Source organism: Lucilia cuprina, chromosome 3 (assembly GCF_022045245.1).
Source record: "Lucilia cuprina isolate Lc7/37 chromosome 3, ASM2204524v1, whole genome shotgun sequence".
In the NCBI taxonomy this organism is placed as follows: domain Eukaryota; kingdom Metazoa; phylum Arthropoda; class Insecta; order Diptera; family Calliphoridae; genus Lucilia; species Lucilia cuprina.
The window spans coordinates 4870503-4887433 of NC_060951.1; the positions used below are offsets into that span (position 1 = coordinate 4870503).

At 28.6% G+C, this 16931-nt stretch overlaps 1 protein-coding gene across 1 annotated transcript in view; it reads right to left on the minus strand.

Moving 5' to 3' along the window:
- The window catches only part of LOC111686238 (streptococcal hemagglutinin-like), a 63338-nt gene extending 61640 nt beyond the window's left edge, over window positions 1-1698 (minus strand). Inside the window, exon 1 of the mRNA XM_046946449.1 lies at window positions 993-1698. Coding sequence (XP_046802405.1) covers window positions 993-1076 — 84 coding nt within the window. The 5' untranslated portion in view covers window positions 1077-1698. The remainder of the gene's footprint in view (window positions 1-992) is intronic.
- Window positions 1699-16931: the final 15233 nt, after the last annotated feature.

Genomic DNA, 16931 nt, shown 5'->3' on the forward strand with positions numbered 1-16931 from the left:
TCTATAGTCTAGTCTATAGTCTAGTCTATAGTCTAGTCTATAGTCTAGTCTATAGTCTAGTCTATATTCTAGTCTATAGTCTAGTCTATAGTCTAGTCTATATTCTAGCCTATAGTCTAGTCTATAGTCTATTCTATAGTCTAGGCTATAGTCTGGTCTATAGTCTATTCTATATTCTAGTCTACAGTCTATTCTATAGTCTATTCTATAGTCTAGTCTATAGTCTACTCTATAGTCTTAGCATAGTCGTCTACAGTGTAATCTTGGCTAGTATAGTCTAGTCTAGTATATACTCTGGACTATAGTCTAGTCCATTGTCTGGACTATAGTTTAGTCTCTTCTATTGTTTGGATAGTAGTTTAGTCGAGATTGCGGACAATAGTCAAGTATATAGTCTGGACTAAAATCTAGTCTATAATACTTAGTTTAGTCTATACTCTAATCTATAGTGTATAGTGTAAAGCTATAGACTACAGCTGAATTTATGACTATTATATTTTATGTAGTCCTTGCTATCTAGTGTAGTCCTGTCTATATTATAAAATATATTGTAATCTTTAGTTTGCATTAGGTGACTCAGAAATCCAAATAATTTTCCTTTATTCCTTTGAATGAACTTTTTTATGTTTCATTCATAAATTTGCTTTAATAAAATGTTGTTTTATTTATTTTCATTATAATTTTTTATTAGGAAAATCTAACTCTCTCTCTCTTTATTACTTTCTACTATAAAAATAAACAAAGTATGCAAAGGTAAGTAGCAGAAAGAAGAATAAAGGAAAAAAAGGATGAGAAATATTCAAATTTATTTTCATAAATCTTAATTATATTTAGTTTCCGAACATTGGGTTGCATGGTAAGGTTTTCTTTATATGTTTTAACATAAATATATTAAGGAAAAATAAAGGCTAAATATCCGAAAGGATTCGAAATAAAAAATCCTAAGAAACTTTAGATTTATAAGATGTCATATATTGTAGTTTAACACTTACCTTTCCTGATGAGGATATAGTCGATGCCGAAGGTGTACCCGATGATTGTGCACTTAAAGTAGCACGACTTGTATTCGATTGCATGGCAAAACAAAGGAAGGAAACAAGCCAAAGCCGACGAAACAACCAATAAATAAATTGGTTGTTGTTGCTTTTCTTTTCTTACAATGAACTAAAGACTGTTGTGTAGGTGAAAGGAGAGTTAGCAGACGAAGACAAAGTAACAGGGATGAGTTGTAAACAATAACAACAAATACATATCAAGTTATTGTTTTTTTGGCTTTCCGGAGGAATTTTTGTGGCACAAAACCTTATAAATTTTGAGAAGGACTCTCAAACTAACACAGATACACTTGAAAACACACAGCAGGAGTGTAAGATATTATGTGTGTTTGTGTGAGTATTTGACTTTTCGGTTAAAACGCTTAAGAAGCCTGCAAGGATAACGATGATGATGATGTTGTTGGTGATGATTAAAGGCAAAAAATGCAGGTTATGTCAAACAGCTGCTGCTGCTGTTGATAATGTTGTTGATGTTGTAGCTTTCATGAACAGCCAGCAACATCAATAAATTTTAAACTTTTTAACGGTACATTTTGTTGTTCCAGCAAAAAATTGTTATTATTTCTTTAGATTTATTTATGTTTTATTTCATTTGCTTAAATCACACACACACACACTTCAATTTTGTTTTTTTAAAACGGAAATTTATTTAGTTAAGTTTCTGCTTTAGATGCTCTTTTTTAAAAGAATATTCTTATTTAGGTAAAAAAACTGTATAATTTATGGGAAAAAACTATTAGATTTTATGAATTGGAAGAAATTTTCAAACCACAGTAGACTCTTTGAAACGCTTCATGTCTATAGTCTATTCAATAGTCTAGCCTAGAGTCTAGTCTAATATCTAGTCTTAGGTCTAGTTAATAGAATAGACTATAGTCTAGTCTATAGCCTAAACTATAGTCTAGGGTAAAGTGTAATGTAATGTCTAGTCAATAGCCTAGACCATAGTCTAGTGTATTGTCAAGTCTACAGTCTAGTATATAGTCTGTAGACTAGTCAAAAGTATAGTCCATAGTCTAGACTATAGTCTAGTCTATAGTCTAGTGTATAGTCTAGTCTATAGTCTAGTCTATAGTCTAGTCTATAGTCTAGTCTATAGTCTAGTCTATAGTCTACTCTATAGTCTAGTCTAAAGTCTAGTCTATAGTCTAGTCTATAGTCTTGTCTATAGTCTTGTCTATAGTCTAGTCTATAGTCTAGTCTATAGTCTAGTCTAAAGTGTAGTCTATAGTCTAGTCTATAGTCTAGTCTAAAGTTTAGTTTATAGTCTAGTTAATAGTCTAGTCTATAGTCTAGTCTATAGTCTAATCTATAGTCTAGTCTATAGTCTAGTCTAAAGTCTAGTCTATAGTCTAGTCTCTAGTCTAGTCTGAAGTTTAGTTTATAGTCTAGTTAATAGTCTAGTCTATAGTCTTGCCTATAGTCTAGACTATAGTATAGTCTATAGTCTATTCTACAGTGTAGTCTATAGTCTAGTCTATAGTTCAGTCCATTCTATAGTCCAGTCTAGTCTATAGTCTTGTTTATAGTCTAGTCTATTGAATAGTCTAACGTTTAGTCTATAGTCTAGTCTATAGCCTAGTCTATAGTCTAGTCTATAATCTAGTCTATAGCCTAGTCTATAACCTAGTCTATAGTCCTGTATATAGTCTACTCTATACTCTAGTCTATAGTCTAGTCTATAGTCTAATCTATAGGCTATTCTATAGTCTAGTCAATAGTCTAGTCTATAGTCTAGTCTATAGTATAGTCTATAGTCGAGTCTATAGTCTAGTCTTAAGTGTAGTCTTTAGACTAGTCTATAGTCTAATTTATGGTCTAGTCTATAGTCTAGTATACAGTCTAATTTATAGTCTAATCTATGGACTAATCTATTGCATAGTCTATAGTGTAGTATATAATCTAGTCTAAAGTATAGCTCATGGTCTTGTCTAAAATCTAGTATATAGTCTAGTCTATAGTCTAGTCTATAGTCTAATCTGTAGTCTAATCCATAGTATGGTCTTTAGTCTTAAGTCTAGTCTATAGTCTAGTCGATAGTCTTGTCCATAGTCTAGTCTACACTCATGTTTATAATTTAGTCTATAGTCTAGTCCATAGTCTTGTCTATAGTCTTGTATATAGTCTAGTCTATAATCTATATTTATAACCTGGTCAAATTTGTCCTGAGCTCGTAACATTAAGCGTTATAAGTATTTTCCCTAGAAAGAAATTTAAATATTTAAATTGTTAGTATTAAAACAACAAATAAAAAAATAACTGATCCTTCAGTGGTCAAAAGTACACGATAGTAGTTTTTCTTGGATTCTTTTCATATAATTTTCTTGTATTTTTTATTACAAATAATAAAACACAATGTAACGTCAAGAAAAGGTCTTAAAATTTTTTAACAAAACTTCATCATTTACATTATTTGGTTGAGGTTTCTTTTTTGCTTTAAATAGAAAAAATTCCAAATTATTTACATATGCATGTACACATGCATATACATATGTATGGATGTATGTACATAATGGTTAACTGAGAACATTTTCTATAACTTTATGTCGGTATATTTAATAATCTAGTATAATATTTATATTCAATATTTATGCATGTATGTATTTTCTTCATTCTATGATGATGAATGTAGGTTGGTTTGTTTTCTGTTAAGGTTCAAGGTGGTCCATAGAAAAAGCTCAAGAGAAAGACCACAAAAGATTTGTATAACAGTAAAAACATAAAGAAAATAAATACAATTTTATAGGCAAATATTAAGAAATAAAAATACTATAAAAAATGTAAGAGTAATAAAAGAAATACATACACACACACACTCATACAATAACAAACATAAGGTGGTTTAACAGTCTCCCCTCCTACGCTTCTCATACTCTTAAAACTAATGTTATTGTAGAAAAAAAAGAATATGGTGGTTTAGTGTAGCAACAATGAAATATATTTTACATTTACAGTTATGCCAAGAGTAGAAAACAACAATGGTAGAAAGAAAAAGTACTCTCAAGAGGAAACGGAAACAACAGCGAAATTTTGCACTTGTATGAGTGTATCGAGTTATGAATGAAGTTGCAAGTAAGAAATTTTTGTAATTTAAACTGAAAAAGTCATTTGGATTTCACGCAGCCTACAGTTTAGTGTATAGTCCAGTCTGTATAGTCTGGTCAATATACTAGTATATAGTCTAGCCTATAGTCTAGTCTAAAGTCTAGTCTACAATCTAGACTATAGTCTAGGCTATAGTCTAGTCTACAATCTAGTTTATGGTATAGTTTGTAGTTTAGTCTGCCGTCTAGTACATAGTCCAGTTTAAAGTCTAGTCTACAGTCTAGCCTGTCGTATAGTATGTAGAATAGTCTATAGTCTAGTCTATAGTCCAGTTTATAGTCTAGTCTATAGTCTTGTCTACAGTATAGTCTATAGTTCTGTCTATAGTCTAGTCTATAGTCTATATTCTATAGTCTAATCTATAGTTTAGTCTATAATCTAATCTATAGTCTAGACTATAGTCTAGTCTATAGTCTAGTATATAGTCCAGTCTATAGTCTAGTCTATAGTCTAGTCTATATTCTAGTCTATAGTCTAGTCTATAGTCTAGTCTATAGTCTAGTCTATAGTCTAGTCTATAGTCTAGTCTATAGTCTAGTCTATAGTCTAGTCTATAGTCTAGTCTATAGTCTAGTCTAGTCTATAGTCTAGTCTATAGTCTAGTCTATAGTCTAGTCTAGTCTATAGTCTAGTCTAGTCTAGTCTATAGTCTAGTCTATAGTCTAGTCTATAATCTAGTCTATAGTCTAGTCTATAGTCTAGTCTATAGTCTAGTCTATAGTCTAGTCTATAGTCTAGTCTATAGTCTAGTCTATAGTCTAGTCTATAGTCTAGTCTATAGTCTAGTCTATAGTCTAGTCTATAGTCTAGTCTATAGTCTAGTCTATAGTCTAGTCTATAGTCTAGTCTATAGTCTAGTCTATAGTCTAGTCTATAGTCTAGTCTATAGTCTAGTCTATAGTCTAGTCTATAGTCTAGTCTATAGTCTAGTCTATAGTCTAGTCTATAGTCTAGTCTATAGTCTAGTCTATAATCTAGTCTATAGTCTAGTCTATAGTCTAGTCTATAGGCTAGTCTATAGTCCAATCTATAGTCTAGTCTATAGGATAGTCTATAGTATTGTAAATAGTCTAGTCTATAGTCCAGTCTATAGTCTAGTCTATAGTTTAGTCTATAGTCTAGTCTATAGTCTAGTCTATAGTCTAGTCTATAGTCTAGTCTATAGTCCAGTCTATAGTCCAGTCTATAGTCCAGTCTATAGTCTACTCTATAGTCTAGTCTACAGTCTAGTCTATAGTCAAGCCTATAGTCTAGTCTATAGTCTAGTCTATAGTCTAATATATAGTGTATTCTAATATATAGTCTAGTCTATAGTTTAGTCTCTAGTCTAGTATATAGTCTAGTCTATAGTCTAGTATATAGTCTAGCCTATAGTCGAGTCTATAGTCTAGTATATAGACTAATATATAGTCTAGTCTATAGTTCAGTCTATAGTCCAGTCTATATTCTAATCTATAGTCTAGTCAATAGTCTAGTTTATAGTCAAGTCTAAAGTCCTGTCTATAGTCTTATTTTAATAACTAATACATGTTTAGTTGAGTATCAATTCGAAATATAATTGAACACACACGTTTAACACGGAGAGTACGAGGGAAAAGAAAAACAAAACATGTGCAAATAACAGTAATAAGTGAAAAACAGGCTTAAACTTTTGTTGCTATTTTAGTTTAACACAAACTCTCATCATTAAGACAAAAAACATTAACAACAACAAATAACCGACATATTTTTTTTGTCATATTTGTGGTCCTTCTTGGCACATGTAACACAGACAACCTTCATTTTAACTAAAAACATACACTTGTTTTCAGTTTCTAGAGCATATTTTAGTGCGTGTAAAAATATTATACATACAAATATCTCTAAATATGTCTTTTTTTTTATTTTAAAGAGTTTAACCAAGTAAAACGACAGTTTTTTTTGTAGCATACTTTTAGGGGTCTCATAAAAGGAAAAGTGGGGTTTGTAAAAACTCTATATAAACTACATTAAGTTCTGGAGGAAAAAACGTGCTTAAAGTTTTTAGAATATTAACAATAAAACTAAACAAGAGTGGATGGGGTAGCACGATTTGGTTTTTAAATAAATTAATGTTGACGACGCGCGCAGAGAAAAAAATGAAATTAGCGTACGAAAAACTAAAAAGTATGTTATCTCCACGTTAGCAGCAAGTGGATGATATTAATGCTACAAATAGTTGGTAAATAAAATAGTAATTACATAAATAAATCGCATAAAATTTGACAGTTACGAGACCAAGATAACAAAGAAAGTTTTGTGAACAAAAAAATATAAAAATAAAACAAACTTTGCAAAATTTCCTGAAATCAAAAGCATTTTACTGAAGGCTAAAACATTTTCTAGGGAAATTAGATACTAGATTATAGACTAGACTGTAGACTAGACTATAGACTAAACTATAGACTAAACTATAGACTAGACTATAGAATAGACAATAGACTAGACAATAGACTGGACTATAGCCTAGACTATAGACTAGACTGTAGACTAAACTATAGACTAGACTATAGACTAGACTATAGACTAGACTATAGACTAGACTATAGACTAGACTATAGACTAGACTATAGACTAGACTATAGACTAGACTATAGACTAGACTATACCTAGACAATAGACTAGGCTAAAGACTAGACTGTAGACTAGACTATAGACTAAACTATAGACTAGACTATAGACTAGACTATAGACTAGACTATAGACTAGACTATAGACTAGACTATAGACTAGACTATAGACTAGACTATAGACTAGACTATAGACTAGACTATAGACTAGACTATAGACTAGACTATAGCATAGACTATAGACTAGACTATAGACTAGACTATAGACTAGACTACAGACTAGACTATAGACTAGACTATAGACTAGACTATAGACTAGACTATAGACTAGACTATAGACTAGACTATAGACTAGACTATAGACTAGACTATAGACTAGACTATAGACTAGACTATAGACTAGACAATAGCCTAGACTATAGCCTAGACGATAGACTAGACTAAAGACTAAACTATAGACTAGACTATAGACTAGACTATAAACTAGACTATAGACTAGACTATAGACTAGACCACAGAGTAGACTATAGACTAGACTATAGACTAGACTATAGACTAGACTATAGACTAGACTATAGACTAGACTATAGACTAGACTATAGACTAGACTATAGACTAGACTATAGACTAGACTATAGACTAGACTATAGACTAGACTATAGACTAGACTATAGACTAGACTATAGACTAGACTATAGACTAGACTATAGACTAGACTATAGACTAGACTATAGACTAGACTATAGACTAGACTATAGACTAGACTATAGACTAGACTATAGACTAGACTATAGACTAGACTAGACTATAGACTAGACTAGACTATAGACTAGACTATAGACTAGACTATAGACTAGACTAGACTATAGACTAGACTATAGACTAGACTATAGACTAGACTATAGACTAGACTTGACTATAGACTAGACTATAGACTAGACTATAGACTAGACTATAGACTAGACTATAGACTAGACTATAGACTAGACTATAGACAAGACTATAGACTAAACTATAGACTAGACTATAGACTAGACTATAGACTAGACTACAGACTAGACTATAGACTAGACTATAGACTAGACTATAGACTAGACTATAGACTAGACAATAGCCTAGACTATAGCCTAGACTATAGCCTAGACGATAGACTAGACTAAAGACTAAACTATAGACTAGACTATAGACTAGACTATAAACTAGACTATAAACTAGACTATAGACTAGACTATAGACTAGACCACAGAGTAGACTATAGACTAGACTATAGACTAGACTATAGACTAGACTATAGACTAGACTATAGACTAGACTATAGACTAGACTATAGACTAGACTATAGACTAGACTATAGACTAGACTATAGACTAGACTATAGACTAGACTATAGACTAGACTATAGACTAGACTATAGACTAGACTATAGACTAGACTATAGACTAGACTATAGACTAGACTATAGACTAGACTATAGACTAGACTATAGACTAGACTATAGACTAGACTATAGACTAGACTATAGACTAGACTATAGACTAGACTATAGACTAGACTATAGACTAGACTATAGACTAGACTATAGACTAGACTATAGACTAGACTATAGACTAGACTATAGACTAGACTATAGACTAGACTATAGACTAGACTATAGACTAGACTATAGACTAGACTATAGACTAGACTATAGACTAGACTATAGACTAGACTATAGACTAGACTATAGACTAGACTATAGACTAGACTATAGACTAGACTATAGACTAGACTATAGACTAGACTATAGACTAGACTATAGACTAGACTATAGACTAGACTATAGACTAGACTATAGACTAGACTATAGACTAGACTATAGACTAGACTATAGACTTAAATATAGACTATATACTTAAATATAGACTAGACTATAGACTATACTATAAACTAGACTATAAACTAGACTATAGACTAGACTATAGACAAGACTATAGACTAGACTATAGACTAGACTATAGACTAGACTATAGACTATACTATAAACTAGATTATAAACTAGACTACAAACTAGATTATAGACTAGACTATAGGCTAGACTATAGGCCAGACTATAGACTAAACTACAGACTAGACTGTAGACTGGACTACAGACTAGACTATAGACCAGACTATAGACTACACTATAGACTAGACTATAGACTAGACTATAGACTACACTATAAACTAGACTACAGTGTAGACTAGACTATAGACTATACTATAAACTAGACTATAAACTAGACTATAGTGTAGACTGTAGACTAGACTCTAGACAAACAACTTTTCTAAACAAATTTTCCTCAATTCCCAGTTTTATTCTCGTTACTATTTACTTTTTTTTGTCCTTTTAGGCCATAAAATTATCAAGCACTCTCCAGAGCTAAGTCCACTCATTCACTTACATCCCCAATAATTTCCTATTTAGAAGTCTAAACTCTAATATTATTAAGGAATTGTAGAGCTATAAAATAAATCTATAACATAAACATGTTGCTAACTAACATTGTTAAATGTTAATATATTTTATTTTAAGGGAAACGGTAGAAAATTGCTGTTTAATTTTTATATTTGACATAAAAATTAAACAGCAAACAACAGCTATACTATGTCTTGGGAGGAAGTGCACACATACAAACATACCAACATACAGAATTTACATTTTATTACATTTACTGGGTCCTCGCAACATTTAAGCAATTTTAGTTTGTTGGATTGAGTATTAGTGGTGGCAAAAAGTCTCAGTTGTTTTTATATGCACATGCCTTTAGTAATTACGTTAAAGGAAGAAAGTAAAACAACAACAACAGCAACAAAAAAAAACAGAAAAACTATTTTTGTCAACAATTAAGCCTTAACATCAAATTCTCATTTGGTAAAATAAGCTGCGGTGTTGGCTGCCAAGTTAAGTTAGCATCGTAGCAAAAAGTTCACACACAACTGACAACTGGCAACCAGAAACAGTCCTCATTACCCCCTTATAGAGAAAAAGGCACTAAAATGTTGGCGTTTGGTGGGGAGGAGGGTTGGTTGCGGGATGAGATAGTAAAAGAGAAAAAGGTAATTAATTATGGTTAAATGAAAATATGTGAAAGATAATTAACAAATCCCTGAGAACATTTTAAAGTAGTAGTTATGTTTTGTTGCATTATAACCATTTAATGAGTTTAAAAATAACTATTTAAGTTACAAGGAAATGGCAAAGGCATCACCTAATGGGAGAGGAATCGCGTAGGTTAATTAGGGAAATGAAACAAATAGTTAAAACCTGGAAAATCTCGTTCTAAATCTAAATTTCTTAATAATTTTCAAAAAAGTGCTTTTAAAAACGCTGAATATTTTCCATCGAACTTAATTTTGTCTTAAAAATTTTAACACAAAACACAAATTGTAAAAAAAAATGATTTTTAAAAATTTTTTGCTAAAATTGAAAAAAAGTGCTTAAAAAGCTCTAAATTTTTTTTTTGACGTTTTTTATAAAATTTTACTAAATAACCATAATTAAAAAAAATTTTCGAAAAGAAATTTGAAATCTCTAACATTTGCTTGTACTTTTAAACAAATAACAAATAAGTGCTTAAAAAAGCATCAAATTTTTTTAAGTTTTTATGTTAGAACTTAATTTTAATAAAGAAATTTCAAAACTTTTAACTCTCCAATCATTTTTCATCTGATTTAACAAATTTAAAAAAAAAAGCAACAACATTTTTCAAATTCTTAAAACCGTCAAAATTTCGTTCCTAATCAAAATTCCTAATAATTTTCTAAAAAAGAGCTAAAAAACGCTGAATTATTTCAAGCAAAATTAAATTTTTCTAAAATATTTTAACTCAAAAAAACTAATTTTATCAAAAAATAATGATTTTTAAAAATTTTTGTTAAATTTTAAAAAAAAAGTGCTTTAAAAAGCTCTAAATTTTTTTCAGCGTTTTTTTTAAATTTTATTAATTAACAATAATTAAAACATTTTTCTAAAAGAAATTTTAAATCTTAAACATTTACTTGCAGTTTTAGCCTAATATCAAAAAAGTGCTTAAAAAAGCACCAAATTATTTAGAGAGTTTTTATGTTAGAAAATTACGTTTATCGTTAGTTTTACATAAAAAAATTTAAATTTTAACAAATAAATTTCAAACCAAAAACATCTTAGTTGAGTTTAAACAAAAAATTTTAAAAACGTGCTTAAAAAAGCACCAAAAATTGTTAAACGTTTTTCTGATAAAAATTTCCATAAATAATTTTAATTTTTTACTTTAAAAATTATTCAACTTTAAGTTTTTCAGAGATTTTTGATAAAAAATTCAAAAAGTTTTTGAAAAAAAAACACAATAAAAGAAAAACGCCAAAATTTTTAAGCGGTTTTCTTGAAGAAAAATATTTTTTGTTAAATTTGCCTGAATTCCAATAAGAAAATTAAGTTTGTTCTTTTTTACAAATCAATTTCTTTTAAATTCTAAAGAATTATTTAAGAAAAAAGCACTAAAATGTTTTTAAGCGATTTTTTTTAAACTTTTGTTGTTTCTTTTTAATTTTCCAAAAAATTGTTAAATTTACTTAAATTCAAATAAGATTAATAAGTTTATTTTAGTTCTTGGTGAATTTCTAACAAATTGGAAAGTAAAGTTAAAAAAGCTCTAAAATCTGTTTTAACGATTTTTTTAATATTTAAGGTATATACTAAAAATTTAATTAATTTAAAGTACAAAATTTGTCTATAGTTTAAACTCAAACGTAAAATGCTAAGTTTCTAATAAATTTTAAGCAGAGTAACAAAAAGCTCCAAAATTTTTTTAAGCGATTTTTTGAAATTTTGAGGAAAATTTTAAAAATTAAAGCAATTTTGAGTGTAAAATTTTTCAAAAGTTCAAATTTAAAAATAAAATACAAAGTTTCTTTACAAATTGAAGAATTGAAAAAACGCTTAAAATAATTTAGCGATTTTTCGCCCAATATTATTTAAGCGATTTTTTGCAATATGTTTTAAAATCTTTAAAATTTAAACAAATTTATGCTTAAAATCTAATATCTTTTCAATTTTACTAATAAAAATTGTTGTAAAGTGAATTTTTGAAAATTTTTTGCTTAATTTCGAAAATTCGAAATTAAGTTCGAAAATAAAAAAAATTACCAAAAATCATTAAAGATTGTGATATAAATAAATTTTAACCTTTATAGAGTTAGTTATAGTTGTTTTTAAGAATTTTGGTTTGAGTTCGAAAATTCGAAATTAAGTTCGAAAATTGTAAATTATGTTCAAAAATTCGAAATTGTTGAAATTTCTTTAAAAATTGAAAATAGTTACATTTTATACTTCTAAAATGGTTAAAAATTAGTTTTTTGGTCATTTTTCGAAAATTCGAAATTGTATGTTCGAAAATTCGAAATTATGTTTGAAAATTCAAAATCAAATTCAAAACTTTAAAAATTGCTAAAAATCTTTAAAAACCTTAAATAATTGGTTTCTAAACTTTTAAAATTATTTAAAACACATTTTTGCTGGTTTTTTTCAAAGTTCGAAAAATTCGAAATTATTGAAAATTCCTTAAAAATTGCAAATAATTACACTTTAGGCCTCTAATATGCTTGAAAATTTAGTTTTTTAGTAGTTTTTCTTCAAGTTCGAAAATTCGAACTAAAGTTCGAAAATTCGAAATTAAGTTTGAAACTTTAAAAATTGTCAAAAATCTTAAAAACCTTAAATAATTGTTTTCTAAATGTTTTAAAACTATTTAAAGATCATTTTAACATGTTTTTCCTAAGTTCGAAAATTCGAAATTATGTTCGAAAATTGGAAATTATTGAATTTCTTTAAAAATTGCAAATTATAACATTTTTGTTATAATTTGCTTAAAAAATATTTTTTTGGTCGTTTTTCTTTAATTCGAAATTAAGTTCGAAAATTGGAAATTATTGAAAATTCCTTTAAAAATTTCAAATAATTACATTTTAGAATTCTAATATGCTTAAAAATTAGTTTTTTGATCGTTTTTCTCTTAAGTTCGAAAATTCGAATTTAAGTTCGAAAATTCGAAGTTGAGTTCGAAAACCGAAAATGTTCCAAAACCTTTAAAAATCCGTAAATAATTGTATTTTAAACATTTAATACTATCTAACAACCATTTTTGCTAGTTTTTTCCTAAGTTCGAAAATTCGAACTTAAGTTCGAAAATCCAAAAATAGGGAAAAATTTTTATAAATTGCAAATAATTGCAATTTAGCTTAAAAAAAGTAATTTCTAAATAAATTTTTGCTAATTTTTCTCAAGTTAATTTCAATATTTTTTTAATGTCATAACATTTATCTACTTCATTTGTGTGTATTAGTGTCAAGGCAAATTTTTTCCCCGTTTTTTATTTTTTCGTTTCATTTTCTATTTGTTGAGTTCTATAGTATTTTATTTGTTTAAGCTAATTAATGGCAACATTTCAATTTATCTCTAGGTTTTGAAAATTTCTTTGTAATTTAGGTTTTTTTTCGTTTTTCATTCATATGCAAAAAACTTTATCAAGTTTATCTTTTTAAAAGCTATTTTTGCAAAATATAAAATACACATTTGGGAGGTTTGTTAATACATATTTTGTAACATTATTTGAAAAACTGCAGAAAATATGTGAAAAAAACGCCAGTTAAACGTGATTTTCTTTTTTTTTAGATTTTATAACACCCACTCTTTAAAGCTTTAATAAGAAATTTTTCCACACAGATTTACTTTTCTTATTTTCATTTTTCTTTTTTCAACTATTAAACTTTGAAACATTTGCTTTCTTTTAAAACAATATAAACTTAATTTTTTATTAATTTTAATTTAAAAACCAAAAATTTTCCATTATATTTTTCTGTATTTTTTCTTCTTTCAAAAGTAAAAAACAATCCTTTTTATTTTATTAAACAAATTTTTTAAAAATAAGTTTTATTAAAGCGAAATTTTTCTTAACGAACACGTTTAATCCGAAAGTCTGCGCGTAACTGAAAGTTTTTAATACACAAAAGTGACAGAAATACAGATTCTTTCTAAAAAAATAAGAAAAACAGCAACAAAAAAAACACTATATAGTAGCAGCACTCATATAACAATGGATGCTCATACAGGATATATACCTACATGTGTATTCTACACAGGAAAAAACAACAACAACCCATACTAATATTAAAAACAAAAAGCATAAGAGCTTTACTTTTCTACTCTCTTGCAAAAGATGCTGTATACACTCTAAACAACAACATACAATTACCGCTATTTATCCACATTTCAAAAAATGGAGACTTAACTCTTAATTAACTTCAACTAATACTCTTACTTTCTCTTTCAACACTTCCTCCCACTCGCTCTCTCTCTCTCTCTCTGCCTATTACCCTGTGGAATCTAAATATCCTTTTAAAAAAACATATGATTCTAAAAAACACACAACAAACTTTAATTTATTTCAAAAAAGTTTAAAAAACTATTTCTATATCTCTAATCAATGTAAATTTTCTTCCTTTAATCATTAAATAATTTTTTCCTCTAACTTTAAAACCGTTATTTCTTCTTACTTTTCAAAACAAACTTTATACCTAATAGAGCAACCCTGTTGTTTATACTCTCATTATAAACAAAAAGGTGATGCCATACTAAAGAGTAAAAATTACCATATGAAAGATGAAAGAAAAATAATTGTAATTCGTAGACAGAGTTGTATTTTTTAAGGCAGTTAAGCTACAGTTAATAAAAACACATACAACAATATGGTAACGTTTATTCAGGGCCACAGAATAGAGTCCATACCAGAGAGTCCAAAAAAACTTTAAACTTAAGACAACATTATAAACTGGTCCATATTCTAGTATATTGTCCAGTCTATGGACTAGTCTGTCTATGACTGTAGTCTATAGTACAGTCTATATTCTACTCTATAGTTTAGTCTATAGTTTAGTCTATAGTCTAGTCTATAGTCTAATCTATAGTCTAGTCTATAGTCTAATCTATAGTCTAGTCTATAGACTAGTCTATAGACTAGTATATAGTCTAGTCTATAGTCTAGTCTATAGTCTAGTGTATAGTCTAGTCTATAGTCTATAGTCTAGTCTATAGTCTAGTCTATGGTCAAGTCTATAGTCTAGTCTATGGTCTAGTCTATAGTCTAGTCTATAGTCTAGTCTATAATCTATAGTCTAGTCTATAGTCTATAGTCTAGTCTATAGTCTAGTCTAGTCTCGTCTATAGTCTAGTCTATAGTCTAGTCTATATTCTAGTCTATAGTCTAGTCTATAGTCTAGTCTATAGTCTAATCTATAGTCTAGTCTATAGTCTAGTCTATAGTATAGTCTATAGTCTAGTCTATATTCTAGTCTATATTCTAGTCTATATTCTAGTCTATATTCTAGTCTATATTCTATAGTCTATTCTATCGTCTAGTCTATAATCTAGTCTGTAGTCTAGTCTATAGTCTAGTCTATAGTCTAGTCAATAGTCTAGTCTATAGTCTAGTCAATAGTCTAGTCTATAGTCTAGTCTATAGTCTAGTGAATAGTCTAGTCTATAATCTAAACTATAGTCTAGTCTATAGTCTAGTCTATAGTCTAGTCTATAGTCTAGTCTATAGTCTAGTCTATAGTCTAGTCTATAGTCTAGTCTATAGTCTAATCTATATTATAGTCTATAGTCTATTCTATATTCTAGTCTATAGTCTATTCTATAATCTAGTCTATAGTCTAGTCTATATTCTAGTCTATATTCTAGTCTATATTCCAGTCTATATTCTAGTCTGTATTCTAGTCTATATTCTAGTCTATAGTCTAGTCCATAGTCTACTCTATAGTATACTCTATAGTCTACTCTATAGTCTACTATATAATCTATATTCTAGTCTACAGTCTAGTCTAAAGTCTAGTCTATAGTCTAGTCTATAGTCTAGTCTATAGTCTAGTTTATAGTCTAGTCTATAGTCTAGTCTAGTCTATAGTCTAGTCTATATTCTAGTCTATATTCTAGTCTATATTCTAGTCTATATTCTAGTCTATATTCTAGTCTATATTCTAGTCTATATTCTAGTCTATATTCTAGTCTATATTCTAGTCTATATTCTAGTCTATATTCTAGTCTATATTCTAGTCTATATTCTAGTCTATATTCTATAGTCTAGTCTATAGTCTAGTCTATAGTCTAGTCTATAGTTTAGTCTATAGTCTAGTTTAGTTTAAAATCTAGTCTATAGTCTTGTGTATAGTCGAGTCTATTGTCTAGTCCATAATCAAATATAGTATATATTCTACAGTCTACAGTCCTGTTTATAGTCTAGTCTATAGTCCATAGTATTCTCTATAGTCTTGTCTACAGCCGAGTCAAATCTATATTCTATTCAATAGTATAGTCTACTCTATAGTCTAGTCTATAGACTAGTCTATATTCTACTCTATAGTATAGTCTATAGTCTACTCTATAGTCTAGTCTATAGTCCAGTCTATAGTCTAGTCTATTGTCTAGTCTAGTTTATAGTTTAGTCTATAGTATATATATAGTATAGTCTATAATTTAGTCTTTAGTCTAGTCTATAATCTAGTTTACAGTTTAGGCTATAGCCTATTTTTTATATATAATCTAGTCTTTGTATTTATATTTTTTAATTTATATATTTACTTATTTTAATCACCCTGTGTTGTTGTAACCCTGTATCTCGTTCAAATACAACTCTGTATGATGGTATAAAAAATGTTTAAAAGAGAGCATAGAAAAAGAGAGAAAACGGAAAAATTGGAAAACGGCACGAAAGACCAACGCCGTTGCTTCAAAAGCCGAATAAGACTAGCCGCCGAAGAAATTTTAAAAATCATTATTACCGAAAATTTGTCTAAAGTTTGATCTCTAGTGTAGTCAATTGTATATTCCTATAGTCTGGTTGCTATCAAGTTTTTTAGTTTTTTATGTAAAATGATGAAAAATTTTAAAAACACAACTAAATACTTAGCTTATTTAGAGGCAATTTTAAGCCAACGCCGCAATGTTTTATGTCAGCCGCCGCCGTCGTAAGTGTGTGTCGGCGCTGGTCTCTGAACGGCTCATGAGAGAATTAATGAAGAAAAAAAATAGTACGACACACACCAATAGAAAGAAAAAAATCGCAAATGATTAAAATTTGCATTAAAAACTCGATAAATACGATAAAAATATTAACTTAAATTATAAAATAAA